This window comes from Sceloporus occidentalis, unplaced genomic scaffold (assembly GCF_023333645.1).
Source record: "Sceloporus occidentalis isolate IW3139 unplaced genomic scaffold, rSceOcc1.0.p SCAF_58, whole genome shotgun sequence".
NCBI lineage: Eukaryota > Metazoa > Chordata > Lepidosauria > Squamata > Phrynosomatidae > Sceloporus > Sceloporus occidentalis.
Window position 1 is genome coordinate 5150214 of NW_028317038.1, and position 16620 is coordinate 5166833.

General features: G+C 43.0%; 1 protein-coding gene across 1 annotated transcript in view; it reads right to left on the reverse strand.

The window, feature by feature from the left end:
• Positions 1-10447, reverse strand: part of LOC149287639 (coagulation factor VIII-like) — a 112449-nt gene extending 102002 nt beyond the window's left edge. The window contains exon 1 of the mRNA XM_089492657.1: positions 10424-10447. Within this exon, the coding sequence (XP_089348783.1) occupies positions 10424-10447 (24 nt within the window). The remainder of the gene's footprint in view (positions 1-10423) is intronic.
• Between the last annotated feature and the right edge of the window lie 6173 nt (positions 10448-16620).

Here is a 16620-nt window from a genome sequence, read left to right on the forward strand (position 1 = left end):
CTCACATATTTCAAATGACTCAGTCTTTTTTCCTAACTGAGGTCCCATTCCCTCATTTTCATTTGTAAAAACTGAACCAAAATATTAATTGAGGCGGTCAGCTAGACCTTTATATTCTGCTACATATCTTCCTTCTTTTGTTTTTAATCTAACTAATCATTGTTTTACTTTCCTCTTCTCATTTATATATCTAAAAAATGTTTTATCTCCCTTTTTTACTGACAGGGCAATTCTCTCTTTTGCGTGTGATTTAGCTGCACTTTTTTTGCTTCTTTCTGCCTAATTTTTTAGATCTGTCTACCTTCTTTTTACTAAAGGCTAACTTCTTGTCTTTTCTATTTACTAAAGGCTAACTTCTTGTCTTTTACGATTTTGGCCACTTCTGCAGAGTACCACATCGGTTTCTTTAATTTTTTACTCTGACTGACCAGCCTAATACAATTTTCTATTATGTTCAATAATACAACTTTTAAATAATCCCATTTCTCCTGGACTTCATTTAAATTGCACTAGTCTGATAATGACTCCTATACACATATTCTCATTTTAGAAAAGTCAGCTTTTCTAAAATCTAAAACTTTTGTTGAGTGGTGTGATTCATATATTAAACCACACAGACTGATGATCACTAGATCCCAAACTTTCACCTACATAAATATCCGTTAACAAATCTCCATTTGTGAACACGAAATCCAATATGGCTTCCTTACGAGTGGGCTCCTCAACTACTTGTTTTAAAGATAATCCCAGTAGGGAGTCAGAATATCTGCACTCCGAGCACAACCAACTACTTTCGTTTTCCAGTTCACATTAGGGAGAGTCACCCATGATTATAACATCTCCTTCATCATTTTAGCTAACTCCACTAGTATATTATCTAGTTTTCTACTTGTCCTGAGGGTCTATAAATCACTCCTACATGAGTTACTTTTCTTTTGCCAAATTCTACTGTAACCCAAACCGACTCTATGTTCTCCTCACCAACTTGTGTTAAGTTAGATTTTATGTTATTTTCCACATATAGGGCCACCCCTCCCCTTTCTTGCCCCTTCTGTCTTTTCTATATAAAGAGTACTCGGTATTGATATGTCCAGTCATTTTTCTTATTATACCATGTTTCAGTAATAGCCGCTATATCAACATTCTCAGTTGCCACTACTGTTACAAGTTAATGCATCTTCTTCACTAATCTGTGAGCATTTGTAGACATGACCTGTACCTTGTCATTTAACACACATGCTGCAAGCACTTTCTGTCTTTGTTTTGAGAGTCAACATACATGCTTCTCCCTATTATCTGTACAGACCAAGCCCCCAGATCCACCCACCTGGTTACTAACTAAAACACCTTCCCTTTCTATACTGTCTAGCCCAATATTTATCCCACCCCCATTCATAGTTTAAAATCTCCTCCAACCATCTAGCCATTCTCTCCCCAAGCACATTAGACCATTTTGCATTCAGGTGCAATCCATCATGACTATAGAGATCATACCCCAAGGCAAAAGCAGCCTAGTGCTCTAAAAACCCAAAGCCCTCCTTCTTACACAAAGACTTCAGCCTAATAGCTGAATCTCCTGATGCCTTTCTGGTGTAGCGCATGGCACAGGTAGTATCTGTGAGAATACTACGTTGGGGGTCCTTTTTTTAATTCTACTCCATAAACCCATAAACTTAACCTTTAAGGACACTCCATCTTCCTCTTACTATGTCCTTGGTGCCAATGTGCTCACCAGCCCCTCGCAATAATCTATCCCAGGGCCGGCCTTAGGGGTGTGCGACCTGTGCAGCAGGGGCACCTGTCCGAGACTTAAATTAAAACATCGTTTTTAAAAAAAAACTTTAACATCCTTTATGTTAAATAAAGTTAAGAAAAACAACAAAAAACGATGCTTTAACCCCTTAACGTCCATTGCCGGGTCAGGCACGTCATGCAAAACGGTCACTTAATGACCTATGACGTGCCTGGCACGTCATGAGTCTTAAACAAGCTTAGAAAGTGATCAACGATCACTTTCTTCACTTAAACGGTGTCGAGGCATTCAGCAACACCGAGATCGGCATCATGGGCCATGTCTGGCCCCTCCCCATGGGCGTCAACATCCGCCATACACTGTTTTAAAAGTTTAGGAGGCGATCAACGATCACCTCCTAACTTCAATGGTGTTGCTGAAATGTCTCGATCACGAGGCATTCAGCGACACCAAACACTTACCCCAGGACGCACTGTGACCGCTCCGGAGAGCGGTCACAACCGCCACTGCGTGTGTGATCTTCGCCATCCGCAAGATAATAAAGTTGAAAAAGTTCGCAAGATGGTGTCCAGACCCTCTAGAGAACTCTGGCTCCACTTGCAGGTTGAATACAGGTACTAAATTCAACCATACAAGTCAATGGAGCACAGCTTTGATTAGTAAAATTTTTTTTATTTTTTTTTAAAAAAGGTAACATTTAAAAATTATTATGCATCAGAGGAACCATCCAGTTCCACCAAACTGTAAAAAAGAAGTCCAAAAAGAATAAAATAAATAAAATAAAAAAATGTATTATTCTGAGCAAGTGCTAAAATTAGCGCTGTATTTTCCCAAAACGCCTGACATGGAAAAATTTCAATAAAAGCATTTCAAATACCGAAGGGGTGTCTAATTTTAAAAAAATATGGTTTTATGGGGTAAATTGGAGTGGCCGGGCTCAAAGATAGGGCATAGGCACAGACTGACCAAAATAGGGAAAAAAAGCGCACTTCCTAAATGTGGCATTTTAACCCCAAACAGTAGTAAAACCCATGCATGGGTGGTATCACAGTACTCGAGAGATGTTGTTGAACACATATTGGGGTGTTGTTTGATTGTGACATATACCTGGAGCTATAAATTTATACCCAAAGTACAATTTGTGTGAAAAAAATACCAAAAAAAAAACTACCACAAAGTATGACAAAGATTGGTGGTAGAATTAGTGCATGGAAAGTGTTAAAATTCTAGCATTTTATATACCCTGGGGTGTCTACTTTTCAAAAATATATGATTTGATGGGGTAAATTGCATTGGTCGGCTTCAAAGGTACCCGAAATCGTACATGGGGGGGAAGAATTACCAGATTTGGAAAAAATGGTTTTGAAATAGCAAAACGCTACTTGTACTTATTGCTCCATAACGTGCAGAAAAAAAGCCAAAAAACATAAAAACATTGGGTATTTCTAAACTCAGGACAAATAGTAGAATCTATTTAGTAGGTTTTTTCATTAGCTTTTTCGGATGAGTAAAAGATTTTTTGGGTAAAAGTCAGAAAATGTGGGGTTTTTTTACATTTTTCATCATATTTTATTATTTTTTTATGGGAAATTAGATAATATGATCAAATATGACTATGGTATCTGAAGAAAGCCCTTCTTGTCCTGAAAAAAACAATATATAATTTGTGTGGGTTCACTAAATGAGTGAGAAGAAAATTACATCTAAACACGATCGGCACAAAAGTGTTAAAACAGCCTTGGTCCCAATGGTACAAAAGGTAAAACACAGTCTGGTCCTTAAGGGGTTAATTTGAGTCCTGGGCAGGGGCACCGAGCGGTTGCTCGTGAAGTTTTCAGCAACCGCTCGGCGCCCCTCACTCTTCGTGACTCAAAATGAAATGCCGGAACTGCGACAGAGCGGGAAGACGGATGCCTCCCGCTCCCACCGTAGGACTCCAGCAACAAGGTAAGTGAGGATAACGAGAAGTAGGGAGAGGGAGTAGATAGTTAGAAGGGGCAGAGGGGGGGTAGTGATAAGGGGCAGAGGGGGGGATAGTGATAAGGGGCAGAGGGGGGGATAGTGATAAGGGGCAGAGGGGGGATAGTGATAAGGGACAGGGGGGATAGTGATAAGGGGCAGAGGGGGGATAGTGAGAAGGAGCAGAAGGGGGAGATAGAAGGGGCAGAGGGGGGAGATAGAAGGGGCAGAGGGGGGAGATAGTGAGAAGGGGCAGAGGGGGGAGATAGTGAGAAGGGGGATAGTGAGAAGGGGGGATAGTAAGAAGGGGCAGAGGGGGGGTAGTGAGAAGGGGCATCAGAGGAGTAGTCCGCACAGGGCGCCAGAACACTTAAGGCCGGCTCTGATCTATCCACTCTGTATGCAACATGCCGAACCCAGGCATCCGAGAGAGAGCAAACCTTTTGGTTGCTGCGATCAGAGCAACAGATTACCCTGTCTGTTCTCTTAATTATAGAATCTCCTAACACCACAACCTGCCTGGGCTTCCCTTCCTTCTGCATCCTCTGGTACACTGGATGAGCTGCTTTCCTGGTTGTTAGGGAGAACTGTTTTTTCCCAGAAATCCCACCTCTAAGTCTGCCTCCCCAGCATGCTCACTTAAAAGGGCAAATTTGTTGGGATGGAGAACCTTAGGACTAGCTTCCCTCTTCCCCACTGCAACCACACCTAACTGTCACCCTGCTTTGTGCAGAAAGCAAGCCTCTTACTATGAGCAAGCTCTCTGAGTTTAACCACTTCCTTTATACAGAGCAACACAGTTAATTGATTATAAGCCCCACCCTTAACTAATAACACTATAGCAAAGGGGAAAAAGCACAGTTAAGCAAAACACAGGTAAAAAACCCTTCAACCTTCCTGTTGCTGGTTGAAATACAAACCCACTGTTGGTATACTTATAATACCAATTCTCTGCTGCTGCTGTGGTACACAAACTGGCCACTTGCAGAAAGCAAGTCACTTAAACAATGCAAGCCCTAACTATGGGCCAGTAGTGAGGGCTTGCATAGTTAAATAATCAAAGTCCAAGCAATCAAAGCAAGGTACAAAGTGCAAAAATAGAATTCAAGGATCAAAAACAGAACTGCAGAGCCAGAAAGTACAATACTCCAGCAAGGGAGCCTGGGTGTACCCTTAGTATATTAAGGCCCTTGATTACCTGACGGGCCCTGGGTTGACAGGAATCTGAGACATATACCGTATTTGCTCGATTATAAGACGAGGTTTTTTTCAGAGCAAGTGCTCAAATAGGTCTGACTATGAGACTAAGATCCAGATCCCCCGCAACGCTGCAGGGGACCTGGATCCTCCTGTCTGCCCCGCAACTTACCGGTGCTTCTAACTCCTGGTCTGTAGCCATGGCAGCATGTAGACGATTCGCGTAGACAACTTCCGCTGCAGCCGGAAGGGGGTGCGGTTAGCAGGGGGGGTTGTCTGCGTCCATCGCGCAGACCTTCCCCGGCTGTCAGGGATCAGATTTCCCCTCACCGGGGAATTCTCGTCTACACGCTGCCTGGGCACCGGTAAGGGGTTTTTTTTGGGGGGGGGTGTTAAATATGGGGCATAAGGCATTTCTGTAGGCAGAGTGCTCTATGAAATGCTGTTTAACCCCCTTAATGCTACTCTGCCTCCAGAAATGCCTTTTAACCCTCTATACGCCACTCTGCCTCCTGAAATGCCTTATACCTCCCTATATGCCACTCTGCCCCATAATAAGCCTTTTAACCCCCTAAATGCCAGAGTGGTATAAGGCATTTCTGGAGGCAGAGTGGCACATAGGAGTAGTCCGCACAGCGCCCCACAACACCTAAGGCCGGCTCTGATATTAGCTACCCATGGCTCGGATACATTTGGGTTGGAGAAGCGGCAATGTATATACAGAGAGGTAGGAGTCACGTCTGTGCTTTCCACAGATGTTTTAATGGGCAAGGAGTGCTAGATTTTTTGCTAGACCTGTAGAATGTGAAGGTGAACTAGCGGTACAGAGACCTAGTTAACACCTTTCCTTGATCCTCCCCGACATACCACCCATATGAACTTGGTCTCCACCCATTAGACTCAGAGAGACTGCATAATGCACAAGGTATCTCCATCAAAGCAACATTTGATACTCCCTTCAAATTGCCCTGCTGTCCTGTCTCTCGCCCATAAAACCCTCTTGCTGGTCACCTTGGAGCCTGTAGTTCAAAGTACTGAATAATTTGCTCTGTTTAACGGCCTCAATTATCCTGATACATGAAATGTTTCTGTAGTTCTTGCGATATAAGCCAGGAGTTTGGCAAACAGGGAGACCAGACACATAACCACCTCAAACCCTTGTCTATCATTGAGGAACCCAGATGGTTTTCGTCAAAATCTCTTAATTTTAGGACCTTTGGCTAGATCAAGCCATGTGTATCCTTACCATGGTGCACTTTGCCACTAGGTACCCAAATGTGGTGGTTTTGGCCAAAATCACTGCAGAGACTGTAACAGATGCCCTGGTAACTGTCTTTACTAGGGTTGCCTTCCCTAGTGAGTAATTGCTTCATCAGGGATCCCAGTTCACATGGTCTGTTGGCTCTGTCCCCTGATCTCTGCCCCATACCATTAATGGAGAAGAAACGTTAGAACAAGAGGTCATTCATTTAAGGAAGTTTTACTTTACTGAGAGGGTGATACATAAATGGAACAGCCTCTCGTTAGAGGTGGTAAAAGCTAATACAGGAAAGGAAGTTAAACATACATGGGATAAATATAAAGCTGTCCTAAAAGTCAAGATCAAGGACTGGTTAACATTTGAGTCTTACATCAGCAAAAATGTGATGCCTAGATGGTGTCACGCTCTACCCAGGCTGCGGAGCTGCATGTCTTTTGTTACCCTGTCTTGCTGTGGTCCATTTCTGGAGTTCTGTAGGTTCTGTCCTGTACCTCTTATTCCTTGATTCCAGTCTTGCTCTTTGCTTCAGCTCTGTTTCCTTTATAAGGTGTGCCCCACCTGTGTGTTCCGTTTGTCTCAGTCTGCAGTCTACAGGTATGTCTCTCTGATATGTGTATAGATTCAATGTTCAGTTTATTTCGTACCTCTGTAAGCAGGCTTTACCGTTAGGACCCACCTTCATTGGAGTACTTTGGCATAGTGGTGGGCTAAGCAGTCTATGGCCATAAGATGTGACGGAATCTCCAATAGTTATCATATAGTCCTAGGCTAGTTCCTGTATGTATGTGTGTCAGTCTGTGCTGTCTTGTAACCCCGGTAGAGGGGTGTCCTGTCTTGTAACCCCGGTAGAGGGGTGTCCTGTCTTGTAACCCCGGTAGAGGGGTGTCCTGTCTTGTAACCCCGGTAGAGGGGTGTCCTGTCTTGTAACCCGGGTAGAGGGGTGTCCTGTCTTGCAACCCCGGTAGAAGGGTATCCTGTCCTGTTCATGTCAGATCTTGAGTATTCCTTGTCTTGTTCCCTGTTGTGCACTGTATCATGTATATCTTGTCTGGTTATGATTCTTGCTTGGTCTCCCTGTTCCTTGCTCGCTATGTTTCCGCTATCTACTCTGCTTAGCTTCCATACTCTCAGCCTGCAGAATCCTGCACATGATTCCGGTGCTATGTGTCATGACTGCTCCAGGGTGCCTGCAGGATATCTCCATGTTCTGTCCTGTCATCATCTGCTGCTATGTCAGGGCACTGGTATGTGGCTGCACAACACTAGATACCCACTGGGAGAGTGCTGTCGCCCTGGACCAGTCCCTGTCCAACTCCGCTTCTGCACCGTAACTCCTGCACACAATCTTTAGGCGCTATGGGTCTTTACAGTAGTCTGTATGGACCCGGTTCGTAACAGATGGACCAAATAGTTCTTATCTGCCGTCAAATTCTATGTGTCAGGATTCCACCCTGTCAGCCCAGACTCTGTATTTATTTAGGTGTTGTGTCCTTTGTAGCCTCTAGAGGTCAACTCTCAGACCACAGTATGCTAACGACCTGACCAGCTGCATCTGCTTAACTGGCTGCAACCCTTAAATACCTGTTGATTCCTCCATTCTAGGTCATTGCATTGCTACATACACTATTCAGCCCCTGCTTCCTGGCAATGTGCTGTTCCTAGTAGTTCTGTTGGATTCTACCTGTTTTGACCCTGCTTGTTCTGACCTTGCACTTGGCTCCTGATTTGTCATTTATTCGAGATCTCCTGGTATTGACCCTGGTTGTCTGACCATGCGTGCCCTGTCCGAGGGCTTTCCAGCCGTGTGCCCTGTCCGAGGGCTTTCCAGCCGTGTGCCCTGTCCGAGGGATTTCCAGCCGTGTGCCCTGTCCGAGGGCTTTCCAGCCGTATTGCCAGTCAAGACCAGTTCTGTGTTCTACTTACCTGTCTTGTCAGCTTACTCCGATATAGACCATCTCATAATAATATATAGCCTTGGGTGTGCTTCTTTTTGCCTTTCTGTACTTCCCTACCTGTCAATATGCATCTGGTATCCTTTGCAACTTTGCATCCTTTGATCTGCTTACCCGAGCCCTGAAACTATGTTTCACGTTTCTATGTTAAACAAAGGTTCAGCAGAACCATCAAACAGATGATCTTGCCTTGTGCAAACTCCAGAAAGGACTGGGAAAAATACCTTCCAGGTTTCCTTTTCACATACTAAGGTGATAACTCAGGAGTAGACTGATTATTCGCCTTTTGAGCTTTTATTTGGGCAGAGGACTTGGGATCCCTGCAACACTGGGATGAAAAGTATGACCCAGACGTAATGGCTACTTATGTAATGGAGATGTGCAAGAAGCCAGAAGGTATTTAGAAGGGGACTGTGACCTGAGCCTACCACGGTTGTGCCATCCTAGAACAGCTGGTGCCCAAAACCAAGTATTGACATTCTTTGCCACTATCAGTTAATATAGAATGATTATCAATAATCAAGTACTTACAAAGAGGCTCCCAGAAGCCCCCAAGTACTTGACACTCCTGGTATCACCAAATGTGTTTTGGTTTATTCAGAAGCCTCCATGTACAGATTGAGAGCAGAACCAATTCAATAAATAGGGGAATGGAATAACTGTTACAGTGTGTTAGAGGGAGTATGCGTCTAAATATGTGTTAGCATGTGTGAAAGTGTGTGTTAGTGTGAATATGTCTTTGTAAATGTGTTAGCATTAGTGTATGTTACCATGATTGTATATGTGTGTTAGCACAAGTGTGCATGTGTTAGTATGATAGTTTGTGTGTAAGTATTAGACTTTTGCATTCATATTCGAGAGAACATGAAACGAACACGAATGTTGCGTTTTCGTTGTTCAAACTGAATACCCAAAAAATAATATGGGTGCGGGTAAACGCACACAAATCTTCATGTTCGTCGTCATAACTATCTCCTAGCTAATCTTCCTGGTCCCTTCCTCCCATTCAAGTCACTGCCTCTAGCCTACCTTGTCTACTTAGCATTGCAGCTGTCCTTCATTGGTTGATGCCAGAGGAGGCCCCTGCCAGCAACCAATAGTCGCTCTTACTGACCTTTCAAATCCTGGCACCAAAACTGTTACTGCTTTAACCCTGTTTTAACCCCTGCTAAAAAAAAACTGCAAAAAAAGACTAACACGAAGAACATATATGAATATTCACCCGAAAAGAACACAGGAACGGGTGAATATTTGTGGAATGCAAAGGTTTTTTTTTCACGAAGACTAACACAAAGACTTGGCTAGCGCCAAAGTCTAGTAACTATGTTTTCCATAGTGTATGCTAGTTATTGATTACAGCAAGGGGCTTGTAGGGCCGTGTCGCTTTACCTGCCCTTGAGCCAGAAGGTACCAGTCCTCCCATGCTGACAGCTATCATATGTGTTCCAAAAGTCCGACACAACCTCATTAAGCTTCAGTTACATGAAGAGCTAGGCTGGTCCTGTATAATGGACAGCTAAATCAGTGAAGTCTCCCCACTCGGTGAATTATACCCTTGCACTGGCAGGTTTTTCAGCCCTTCTTGATGGAAAAAGCCTTCCAGTGGGTTAAACCATAGGGGCATGTTATCAAGAGTAATCTCCAATTTTCATATAAAAATTGCTCAACCACTGAAGTCTGGAGCATGATCAGTTATTATCGTATTTGCGCGATTATAAGATGACCCTGATTATAAGACGACCCCCCAAACCTGAATATTAATTTAGGAGAAAAAGAAAAAGCCTGAATATAAGACGACCCTATAGGAAAAAAGTTTTACCAGTAAATGTTAATTCATGTAAACTATTTTTTTAATAAAAGCTATGATTGAGAAAAATATTTTGGTTTTATTTCCTTCTGTTTTCCAACCTGCCCCCCCAGTTATGCACATCTGCCCCAGAAATGCCTTATACCCCCTATATGCCACTGTGCCCTATGATATGCCTTTTAACCCTCTAAATGCCACTGTGCCCCATGATATGCCTTTTGACCCCCTATGTGCCACTCTGCCTCCAGAAATACCTTATACCCCTGTATGCCACTCTGGCATTAAGGGGGTTAAAAGGGATATTATGGGGCAGAGTGGCATATAGGGAGGTGTAAGGCATTTCAGGAGGCAGAGTGGTGTATAGAGAGTTAAAAAGGCATTTCTGGAGGCAAAGTGGCATTAAGGGGGTTAAAAGGCATTTCATAGAGCACTCTGCCTCCAGAAATGCCTTATGCCCCCATTTAACACTCCCACGCCCCACCCCCCAAACTTACCGGTTCTTCTGACTCTCCTGTCATGTAGCCGGGGCAGCGTGTAGATGTCTACGCGATTCGCGATTCCGGTGCGGGGAACTCTGATCTCTGACAGCCGGGGAAGGTCTGCTAGCCACACCTCCTTCTGGCTGCAGCGTAGGTTGTCTACGCGACATCTACACGCTGCCCTGGCTACACACCGGGGACTCAGAAGCACCGGTAAGGGGGGGGGGAGACAGGAGGATCCAGGTCCCCTGCAGCTTAGGGGGATCTGGATCTTAGTCGTCTCATAGTCAGACTTATTTGAGGTCTGATTTATAAGACCACCCCGCATTTGCTCTGAAAAAAACCTCTTCTTATAATCGGGCAAATACGGTACTTACAACCAATCTTGACACCAAAGCAGGCAAAACTTCTAGCTCAAAATATATTGTCAATAAATAGGGAATCTTAATGTTGAGTAATAAATGAAAACTGCTAGTGTTCTCCACATGGTCACAATAACCATTTTATTGCTAGGTGGTAAAGTGGTTCAGTTGGGGAAAGAGTTGTTGTTTACTTGATCACAACTGATAGCATTTGTTGAGTTAAAAGATAACGTGTTAACCACCCCATTTAAATTGTACACAGGTGTGACATTTGTTGGTGCATAATACATTTAAGGTAACAATAATAAAAATAATATAGTGTACATGCATATAGTGTTGACTGTGTATTGTGTAGCATGCTTACTTTCACTGTTAGTGATGCATATGTATATGTCATATATATATGTCAATGCTTGTTGCTGTCAGGGTCCACTTTTTCGCTGCCTGAACCATGGCTTTTTCATACCTGTGGTATATAAATCTGCTACCACTAGTGGCCACCCTCCGCCCTCTGGAGCACTCAGAACTCAATTACCAGGATCAGGTGTACCTTATTACTTGAGTTGAGCCCTAATCAATACATCCAGCTGCGCCTTGTTTCCAGGATTGAATCCTGGCTATTTCATCCAGCTCTCTGCCTTTCGTGCCCATCCAAGTGGGCTCTCTGCCTTTTGTGCCCATCCAAGTGGGCTCTCTGCCTTTCGTGCCCTTCCAAGTGGGCTCTCTGCCTTTCGTGCCCTTCCAAGTGGGTTCCCTGCCAAAAGACTTATTACCGGTATTTATTTATCCTGCCATACGTCCAGTTTCTTGCTTACAGACTGTATTACCCTTATTTGCTTGTCCTGTCATATACATACAATACATTGCATTACCTATATTTCTGCTTGTGGTGTCTTTGTATAATCATGCATCGTGGGTTACAGACCGAACCCCAAGTATCCCCTGCACATGGGCTCCTACCCGACCTGATTACCCGAGTCCTGACAGTTGCTTGGTATGCTTGTGTCCAGGGTAGTGTGACTGTATTGTACCTAGGGTAGTGCAACTGTGTACAGAGTAGTATGTACATAGGATAGTCCCACGGTGTATTGTTTAGTATACTTGTGTATAGGGTAGTGTGACTTTGTATGGAATAGTATGCAACATGTATGTATATAGTGTTATTTGTCTGCGTGTAGCATAGCATGTACAGTGTAACTGAACTGTTTGGGACACGTGTATAGTGTAGGGTGACTGTGTATAGGGTATTGTCAAGTTCAGGGGTACTTCAAAATTAGTTAGAGAAAAGGTTGACAAATAAGTCTTGTGCACTGTTATATAGTACAATTGCTTTATCTATACCAGCTTTTCTCGTTCACTCTTCTCCACCTCTACATTTCACACCACAAGGTGTTCTCATCTATCAGTGGTCTTTTTAGGAAGATGTTTTACCTGAATCCAAGAATTCACACTCTCCACGCTCCAGGCATTTATTGATCCCCTGTTACCCAATCTTGCAAACGCAGGAACCCAGGATCCTATAAGATAACAATGCAATCTTACATAGGAAGAATAAGGCATGATCAAAGAGTGCTTAACACATTTTTGTACATCACACAATGAGGAAGATTATTTGTGTTAGAATTCTAAATACCAATTAGACAACAAAAAAATAACATAAGTAAATGTACTTAACTTACTAACTGCAGTCACAAATGTAGTACACAATATTCCATTTCCTTTGGGGTTTTTTAACCCCTTTGTGGCAATGGCTGATTTAATGTTTTGTACCCTTTGTGACAATGGCTATTTTAACATTTCTGCAATGCTTGTGTTTAGCCATAATTTTATTCTTTCCCATTTACTGAACCCACATATATATTGTTTCTTTTCAGGACAAGGGCTTTCTTGAGATGTCATTTGATTGTATCCTATAATTTACTATAAAAAAAAAACAACCAGTATAAAATATGGTGAAATATTAAGAAACAATTTTCTGACCTTTGCTTGAAAAGTTTTTTTTGCTTTTTTCTGCATGTTATGGGGCAATAAGTATAAGTAACGTTTTGCAAACTTTTGCGTTTTTCAAAACCATTTTTTTTTAATCTGGTAATTCTGCCGCATGTGCTATTTGGGACATCTTTGAAAATGGCCAATGCAATTTCCCCCCATCAAACCCTATATTTTTTGGAAACTAGACTACCCAGGGTATTTAAAATGCTAGTATTTTAACTCTTTTCACGCACTAATTCTACCACCAGCCTTTGTCAAACTTTAGGGTAGTAAAATGCTTTGGGTTTTTTTCAAACATTATACTTCAGGTATGAATTTACCTTTCCTGTTATATGTCACTGTCAAACACCCCAATATGTGTTCATCTCCTGAGCGCAGTGAGAAACACATGGGTTTCTTGGGTTGTTTGGGACTTGTGCATGTTTCAAATTGGAATTTTTACATATTGAAAATTCTGTCCACATGTCCTATTTGGGATATCTTTGAACTCGGCAAATTCAATTTACTCCATCAAATCATATATTTTTGAAAAATATACACCCCTGAGAATATCAAATGCTGGTATTTTAACTTTTTCCATTCATACATAGTTTTTTTCCAACCAAATTTGAATTGTGATGATAGTTCAGCCTTCATAGCTGCATTAATATTTAAAGGTAGGATTAGTGACTTTTCAATATTTAATTTATAATTGGACATATCAGAGTATAGGTTAATCTTACTTAATAAGGCCGGTAATGAGACCAATGGGTCTGTTAATGTTAATATGTTGTCTGCGTACAGGCATATTTTATGTTCTTCTTGAAGAATAGGGTAGCCTCTTATATACTTCTTTGATCTTATTTTTAGAACTAATATTTCTATAGTTATAATCTATTAAAGGAGACAGGGGGCACCCTTGTGTTGTTCTATTATTTAATTTAAATTTGTCTGAATAGTGTGCCCAACTGTTCTAGCTGTCGGATAACTATAAAATGCCTTTATAGCATTCAGGTAGAAACCGTTAAAACCAAATGCCTCTAAACTTTTAAACATAAATTGCCATTGCACTCGGTCAAAGGCTTTTTCCGTGTCTAGTGCCAAAGTATTTGTTTTATGTATATATATGTGTATTTATGTATGTGTGTGTGTATATATATATATATATATATATGTGTGTATGTATCTTCGTAGATATGTGTATGTATTCTTGTCTTTTACCAGATGTCTAGTCCGGTTTCTCCGGGGGATAAAGACAAGAAACCTGCTCCCATTCCTAGGAAGGCCACTTTTAAATCAAAGCATGTGGCTTGCTCTGAGTGTGCTACTCCTCTTCTTGATGGATGCAGGAAAAAGATGTGTAATGCCTGCTCGGCAGAGCAACTTTCTAAAGACAAACAGAAAGACTTGCAATCCTTCCTGGGATGGTTCCAGGAAAACCTAGCTCAGACCTTTGAGGCTTTTCAGGTTTCTGCAGCTCAAGCTCAGTCCAAGGTTTCGAGTAAATCCTCCCGCAAACGCAAAAGATCTCGGTCATCTTCCAGATCGGAGCTATCATCAGGTGAAATCTCTCAGTCCTCAGGCTCTACTAATTCGTTCAGTTCAGAGAATGAGGCCGTGTTTCCTCCCCAAGAACTTCGGAAATTCACCAAGGAGATGACTCGTATTGTATCGAACGATTAATTAATAAAATCAAGGGCTTTCCTGTTCTTCCCAAGCTGAAGCAACTTATGGAAAGAGAATGGAAATACCCGGGGAAGAGGGCTTTTCTCTCCAGACATTTTAAGCACCTATTCAGGCTCCAGAGTGAAGAGCGTTGGGATGAGCCCCACAAGGTTGACATCCAAATAGCTCAGCTGTCGAAAAAAACAACCATTCCCATTGGAGAAGTCTCCGGCCTTAAAGACTCAATGGATAGAAGGGTTGAGACTTCCTGCAGGCGTATATTCCAGGCATCAGGTGCGCAATGCAAAGCTGCTGTGGTTAGTGCAGCGGTCTCTAGGGCTCAAAGCTATTGGATACAAGCCTTGGAAGAGTGCTTACCGGACGATCAAGACTCCGAAATTTCTCAACTACTAAAGAATTTGAGATTGTCCAATAGTCTTCTTACAGATTCCTCTCAGGAAATGGTGAAGATTTCAGCTCGCAATATGGACTTATCCTCGGTGGCCCGCAGAGCTTTATGGTTGAGATCCTGGGCGGCGGATACAGCCTCTAAGGCATCCCTCTGTGATTTATCCTTTGAAAGGAATAAATTGTTCGGAGCTCCTTTGGACGATTCTATTAAGCAAATGTCTGAGACTAAGAGGGCTCTCCCTCAGGATAGACGTTACAGATGGAATAGAAGGTATCCATTTAAAACCACCAGGCCCTTCCAGATGTCTTCCAGATCACAGAATTTTCGAAGTTCCTTTGGAGACCGGAAATTCCAGGATTGTCCCAAGAAACAAGAAAAGAGAAAATTCTGACAAAGTAGGAGGAAGGCTGCAGCGTTTTACTCATGTTTGGAAACGGACGACGCGCAACAAGTGGATTCGGAAAATCATTTCAGAGGGATACAAGATCAGTTTCATGTCGCTTCCCAGAAGTCAGTTCCTGATTTCCTCATACCCATCCCAGATGAAAAATTTAGCGCTTCATTCGGCTTGCCTATCTCTCCTTTCAAAAGAGGTCACAGAGAGGGTTCAAGCTTCACTACACTTCCAAGGAGTGTATTCCAGACTCTTTCTAGTCCCAAAACCGGACGGATCCTTTCGTCCCGTTTTGGATCTAAAGCAAGTGAACAGCTGCATCCCGTATCGCTACTTCCGGATGGAGAACATCTCTTCGGTCGCCCAGTTGCTTCAGAAAGGAGACGTCATGGCAACCTTGGACCTGAAGGACGCATACCTTCAAGTTCCAATTCCAGAAGATTTCTCAGGTTTGCAATCCGAATACGTGGAGTCATTCATCATTTCCAATTCAAGGCACTCCCGTTCGGTCTATCCTCAGCCCCAAGAATCTTCACAAAGATTTTGTGTCCATTGACGGCATCTCTGCGAGAAAGGGGGATTTACATAGTTCCCTACCTCGACGACTGGCTCATCAAGGCCGAATCTGCAAGGCAGCTCCGGGCGGACCTAACCACCATGATGCAGTTTCTGGAAGATCACGGCTGGATTATGAACCGAAAGAAGTCCAACCTCATCCCTTCCACCAGGATCCAGTTCCTCGGCTTAGGAGTAGATTCGATCTCTCAGCAATTTTTTCTACCATCCACAAAAATTAGGAAGATCAAAAAGGAGATCAGGTCCCTTCAATTACACCCAACTTGGTCTATCAGAAAAGCCATGAGCATCCTAGGTCTACTGACAACATCCATCCCGGCGGTCAAGTGGGCAAGAGCTCAACTGCGTCCCCTTCAATGGGATATTCTACAGAATTGGTCAAGATGAGAGGACAACCTGGATCTAGATGTTACGATCGCGAGTCAGGTCTTATGCCAACTTACCTGGTGGAGGACGTCTTCACACCTTTCCAGAGGTCTTTCTTTTCGTTCCCCCAATTGGGTAACACTTACCACGGATGCTTCCGGTATCGGATGGGGCGCCCATTTAAGTTGCCACTTCCGACAAGGCGTATGGTCTCCAGAAGATTTGCTTCGTTTATTCCAATTTTCGGGAATTAAAAGCGGTTCTTCTCGTCCTCTTAGCCTTCCGAACCGTGTTGGAGGGTCGTGCAGTGAGGATACAGTCGGACAACGCTATGACAGTCGCATACATAAACAGGCAGGGGGGTACACGGGTAAGGAGCCTTCAGGTTCTTTGCTCTGTGTTGATGAGTTGCAGACGATCTCAGCAGGCTAAGATGGTCACAAGCAGAGTGGTCTTTAATCAAGGG